Below are 6282 nucleotides of genomic sequence, written 5' to 3'. Positions count from 1 at the left end.
CTAGAAAACCATGTGATCGGTAGCTCCAGTGGGACAGGTCAACCAGATGTTGGTAACACTTCACGTCAGTGTCCTGGGTGGTTACTAATGAGGCTCCTGCTGATGACACCACAGATCAGCTCATCTCAGATCAGTATTTCATATTTGAAGGTTTTACGGTACTGTACTTCAGTTTTGGATTCTTTTTTTTTAAATAAGTAAATTTGTCAGAATGATTACTATTTACAATTTACAAGGAGAATTATTGGGAAGTCACAGAAATATAAAAAACATTTATTGACTGGAGGTGAAGTCCCTTCTTTGTGTCTTAAGCTGCTGGTTGTCAGTCCAGGTCCTGGACCAGGAGAGTCAAAACATCTACGACTGGTGTCCCTGACGCCACGTTCCAGAGTTGCTGCTGGATTTAATGTCAACGTTTTCAAACAAACCCAACCTGAACACTGGGACTCACGGCCGTCACCGTGAGTCCCCCAGGACCCTCATGCTAATTCCTGTCCACCATGAGTACACACCTACGTAGTAGAGACAGTATATTTGAGTTGCCACAGAGGTGAAGTACTGCTGTGGTGAAGAAGAGGTACTGCACGCTGCTCTGGATTCAGATGAAGAAGATGAAGAGGCAGATTTCCTCATTTTTCCTTCGAGGCGCACACTCTTACATGAAGACACACAGTTCAATTGATTCATGTTTTGACTGGGATGATTCTCGTATGTGTGTGTGTGTGTGTGTGTGTGTCCACATGTGAACACACTGTTCTTCTCAGCATCATTTCTCTCTGTATATTTATCTGGGGGTGATAGTATCTGTGAACCTGTTCTACAGAATTCTCACTCTGCTTCTCTGCGGCTGCAAACACACACACACACACACACGTACACACACACACATGCGGGAACGAAGCAGCCCACCTCCACCCACCCTCACCTCCTTGTCACTGACACACACCCACCGATTGGCCGCCGCTGAAGCCAGGCATAAGTTGTTCCCTAGCAACAGAGCGCCAGTCAGCCAATGGGGGCCGTCGGCGAGGAAGGGGCGAGTTTTCCAATCTGCTGTTACTAAGGTGAACGGAGGAGCGCCGAGGTTCTCCAGCCACCGTGTGTATGTTCTCCACTTTTGAGAGAATCGTCTGCATTGTTACCGACAGAACCTGACGTTCTGATTCTAGTCGGGTTCTTGTTACCGACAGAACCTGACGTTCTGACGTTCTGGTTCTAGTCGGGTTAGGTTAGCTAAAAATAACAGTCATGGTTTCATTTAGTTCAGTTTATGTTGCAAAAACATGTGCAGTAGAACAGCGAGGCCTGTAGCGGTTAGCACGCCTGCCTTAAAAGCAGAGAGTCCTGGGTTCAATTTCCAGAGGAACCACATATCCCTGATGGCGCCTCCCGTGTGTCAACTTGTGAGTTGTGATTATGTACTTAATGGCGTTTCCTGTGTCAGTTGTATATAAGTTTGCAACTTTTACTCAGGTGCGACTTCTATATTAAAATTATTATTATTTTCACATTGACAGCCACTAGAGGGCACTCTAGGCCTGTGCACCAGTATCTTCTACTCCTGTACCACTGAAAATTCCTATGTTCGTGATTTTTACATTGGCGGCCGCTAGAGGGCACTGATGTGACTTACACTCCAGTGTGACTTACTGTCCGGAAAATACGGTAAGCATATGTTGCTAACATTTTAGCACATGCTGCTAGTTCAACCTCAATAGTGACGTCTGAATCCTCGATCTAACATCTTTTTTTTTTTAATTATTATTATATCATTGTATCAAACCAACACATATAAAGTAAATGTTTGTATTTTAGAAGTCTGGTTTTCAGCCTGGTTTCGTAATGTTATAAAACCACAGGAGCCAAAGCTCCATGTACTCAGTGTGTGTGGTTTTCACTCACTGCTGATTGTCTTGCTGGTTTCATTTGCTAATACTGCATTTGCATTATTATCCAGGATTAGCATGGATCAACGTCCACTAGAGCCAAGACGTAGCCCAAAAAAAAAAAAAGAAAAAAAAAAAAAACCCCAAACATCACAAAAGCTCTAATCCCCTCCAGGCAGCACAAAAACCATCCTTCTTTATTTCACAAGGTTAAATCTGGTCCCGTGTCGTCCCCACTGACGCTGGATTATCTTCATATGTGGGATAACACTGTTGATGATGGGATGTCTCTTCATGACAGTGGCCAACAAATCCTTTTAGTCAAATCAGTGCGTGGCAGTGACATGACAGATATGACAAACGCAGCGTGCTGCGGCGTCCGTCCACCGGGGACGACGGCGAGGAAACAAAGACACCACACAGTGGTAACAGCTTTGGTAGTGTTGAAAAACACAAAACGCATCTAAACCACTTGGGGTCCTCAGTGTGTAAATATTATTTCATGCACAGAGAGTCGTTACGATGATAAGTCAGACTTTTTCATTCACGGCCTGTAACTTTATTATGATTGGTTCGCTCTCATTGAGTCCAAAACACGGGCCGTCCTGTGGTTAAAGGCAGGATTATTGGATGCACTCGATCGACTGGTCCGTTCTAGGAGGTTTGAGTGGAACGGTTGTCGAGGTTGTGTTTTTTTAGCGATGGACGTCGTACATTTAACCGCGGCCACGAACGATTATCTGACATTCATTCATGAATCCTCGGCTGCTTTTTGTTAACAGCTCCTGGTCCAAAAAAACTGGGTCAACAATCTAACAGGTCAACTCCAGGTCCACACTCAAAGACAAAGACAAAGACAAACATTGACTGTAGACTCCCATGGTGATGCTAATTTTTTAAAACGTACAATCAAGAAAAATTGGTTTGTCAAAAATCAACAAATTAGACATTTAGGCAGACATTTGTACCGTTAACCACTAGTCCATCAACTAGCCTACAACCTACAACCTACAGCCTACAGCCTACAGCCTACAACCTACAGCCTACAACCTACAGCCTACAGGCTAAACCCCACAGCCTACAGCCTACAGCAGGGGTCTGTAGACCACCGTGTTCACCTACAGCCTACAGCCTACAGCAGAGGTCTGTGGACCATCGTGTTCGTAACAAAGACGTCGCTCTTCTTTTACTACGAGAGACTTGCAGCAGCCCTCAAGAAGGTCCTCGGACAATCACACCTCCTACAGGCCGTTCTTGGCCACAGCAGGTGGAGAACTCCTGACCTACAGCAGCTACAGCGTCTGTGTCATATACAACAACTGTGACCTCACACACACACACACACACACACACGTCTCTGCTGGTGTATTTGAGTTGTGTGGTTCTTACCGTGCCGCCTTTGCTCTGTGTCAGACTTTGGTCCTGCTGCTCTGGTGTGATGGGTGAGGACTTCAGAGGGGGCGAGAGGGTGAGGTCCCGACGGAGAGGCCGTGACTCCACCTTCTCCCCCGTTCTGTCAGGTTTGTGCGCTGAGTCTTTGCCTCCCTCCTTGCCTTCTCTCCCTTCGCGGTTCTTGTGTCTCTGTCTGGGCACGGTGTGTGAGCGTCCCTCTCCGTGAGTGTGACCGTGCCTTTCCTCCCCGTGCCCATGGGGCTTGTGGGTAGTGGAGTCTCTGGGCTGTAAAGGCTTCATCTCCATCTCATAGTTGCTAATTTTCTCCTCGTCCTGCTCCAACAGCCATCCTCCCTTGCTGTGCACGCCCCTGTGTCCAGACGTCCAGGAGGCAGAGGAGGACGACTCCATCCACCGCTCCCCTCGAGCCGCTCTGTGATTAGAGGAGCCGTGCTCCCGCGTTTTATGATTGGAGGAGCTGTGTTTGTGTCCATTGGTCCGAGTTGCTCCTCGTCCACCTCCTGCTTTTGATGGCATTCCTCTCTTTTTGTCCTCACTACAGCTGTTGGTCCTTGGGCACTCCCCTTTCCCCCCTCCGACCCCCCCACTGCCTTCAGCTCCTGAGTGACCTCCCTCCATCAACACCTGGATCTCCGTCTTCCCTCCTGCACCTCCTTTCTCACCCCGCTCTCCTCCTTCCTTCCCTTTGTCTCCGTGGTCCACAGCAGTCTGCCGGTGGAAGCGGGCGTTCTTGTTTCGCTGGGACGGTCGAGCAGGGGGAGGAGGGGTGTGAGGAGGTGAGGAAGACGGTGGGCTGAGGTCAGGGGTGGCCGCGTCGTTGGACGGGTCGTCGGACGCTCCGCTCTTCACGTAAAGGTCCGGACTGTCGGCCGTGCCGACGCTGCTGGACAAGCCCTCACCCTCCACCTCACTGGACATCTGACGTTTGGGCCGCTGCACCTCCACACCTAAACAGATAGGTGGGGACAAAGTTAAAACAGTAAAGGAGGACAGTAAAGACAGTGATGCCTTTATTGTCCTAGAAAAAAAAACCCGTTCCACAGTGTGATGAGAAATTCTGTACAGTTCTAGTCTGGTTTGTTGGAATCTTACCCTGCGCTGCCCCTACTGTCCAAACCAGACAATAATTCAACACCAAAAGTGAACTTTGTTGGACATTTAGTGACCAGTCTGAGGCACTGACCCAGGGTCAACACTAACACATGGTCATCATGAAAACGTCATGAGATAATATACAAAAAAATTAACATTTTTTTAAAAAAAGAAAATCCCCCTTAAATAGCTCTACATACAAAAAATAAAATAACTAAAAGTTTTAAAATGTGTGACGTGTTTTCATATCCAAAGAATATGCTCACAGGTGCCTTTCCTTTAAAAAACTCTTTTTTTTTTTGGAGTTTTGTGAACTGCTCTTCGTCCGCTGCACCACAGTCACAAAATAAAGTCAACATCTTCAGCTGACAAAGACACCGCAGGTGTTCGCCCTCAATGAAACCATAAAGTAACAAAAGTCAAAGTAAAGTGTTGGCGTCGCCCACAATAAAACCATAAAGTAACAAAATTTAAAGTAAAGTGTTGGCGGCAGACGGTGGACGGTGGACGGACGTCACCGTCTGACGCGCACTTTCTGTGGATCCTGGTTTAAAAAGCCGTCTAAGGGTTCAGAAATGTAACTTTGAATTTATCGCATTCCTAAGATTCAGTGACGTCGACCCAAAAATACAGAGTTTAAAATACAAAAAAATGGTGGCGAGGATTTCAACTGCTTCACCCCGCAGTGTACAAGCATGTGTGTGTGTGTGTGTGTGTGTGTGTCACCCACCAGTGTTTTACAAATCTGAGTGACAAAGGCAGAAACACAAAGCTGGAGGGTGGTTGGCACTGACCTTTACCACACACACACACACACACACACACACATTCTTGGGTATGTGTCATCTTAGCGTAAACATGTTCCACATACGTAGCCCCTACTGGCCACTTCATTAATTACACCTGTTCATCAGCTTCTAATCCGATCAGACACACGGCAGCTGCTCAACGCTGCCCCCATCAGCAACATATCCTCAATGAAACTGCTGGGTTTTTTTAATGTAGTAGCTGTTGAGGTTTATTTGTGTGATACACACATCTGTGTGTGTGTGTGTGTGTGTGTGTGTGTGTGTGTGGATGCTCACCATTCCCCGGGTGCTGGAAGGACGGGGAGAACTGTTTGGCGATGACTCTGGCCACACGACTCTCCTCCTGAGCCTTCTGAGCTGCTGCCACCGCTGCCTCTGATTTACCCTGTGCATGAGCCGTCCTGACACACACACACACACACACACACACACACACAGGAGACAAAGAAAAGAAGCTTTTAAGACAAATGTTCAGTTTACACAGAAAAGTGACAAACGGACAGAATCAAAAACCATTTTAAAGAGAAAGGATGAATTTAAAAAATAAAAAACGCTGCCACTGAAATGACCTGAGGAACAATAAAAACTGCTGACGTTGTTCAATTTTTTGCAGACAAAGCAGATTTTTTTTTCATCAAGATATTATTAATTTCCTTCTGTTAACTTGGTTAAAATTAGACAAAACTAAAATGTAAGACCTAGACTTTCACTTGTTTATTTAAATAATTTTTTTTGAAATTAAATTTAAAAAAAGAAAAGAAAAACAGCTCAATTTTACTCCAAAAACAACAACCAATCAACGAGCCAGAAACATCCAAGGCTAAAAGTCAAATTTAACTCAAATTTAGCAAAATTGCTTCAGTTGAAATTTGTCTGGAAATTTAGTAGAAGAAGAAGAAACGCAGCTGAAAACTGAAGAAAAAAATAAATAAATGATCTGGTTTTGATAAAAAGGAAAAGGTAGACAATGATTCTGACCCAAGGATGATCAGACGTGACATAGCATAGCATCACATCAGCTAAAAACAACCAATAAATGGACAATTGTTAGCATAGAAGACAGCGGCCGTGGGGGGGTCGTG

The 6282-nt window shown here is 45.8% G+C and overlaps 1 protein-coding gene across 4 annotated transcripts in view; it reads right to left on the bottom strand.

The window, feature by feature from the left end:
- jph3b (junctophilin 3b) overlaps positions 1 to 6282 on the bottom strand; it is a 39877-nt gene that overhangs the window by 1009 nt on the left and 32586 nt on the right. For all 4 annotated transcript variants that reach the window (XM_008311034.3, XM_025056597.1, XM_025056598.1 and 1 more), the window contains 2 exons: positions 5477 to 5601; positions 3276 to 4246 (listed from right to left, as the gene is read on the bottom strand). In XM_008311034.3, coding sequence (XP_008309256.1) covers positions 3276 to 4246; positions 5477 to 5601 — 1096 coding nt within the window. The remainder of the gene's footprint in view (positions 1 to 3275; positions 4247 to 5476; positions 5602 to 6282) is intronic.

The sequence above is a fragment of the Cynoglossus semilaevis genome, chromosome 6, assembly GCF_000523025.1.
Source record: "Cynoglossus semilaevis isolate Cse_v1.0 chromosome 6, Cse_v1.0, whole genome shotgun sequence".
NCBI lineage: Eukaryota > Metazoa > Chordata > Actinopteri > Pleuronectiformes > Cynoglossidae > Cynoglossus > Cynoglossus semilaevis.
The sequence above is the reverse complement of the archived record's forward strand: the minus strand, read 5'-3'. Positions and strand labels throughout refer to the sequence as shown.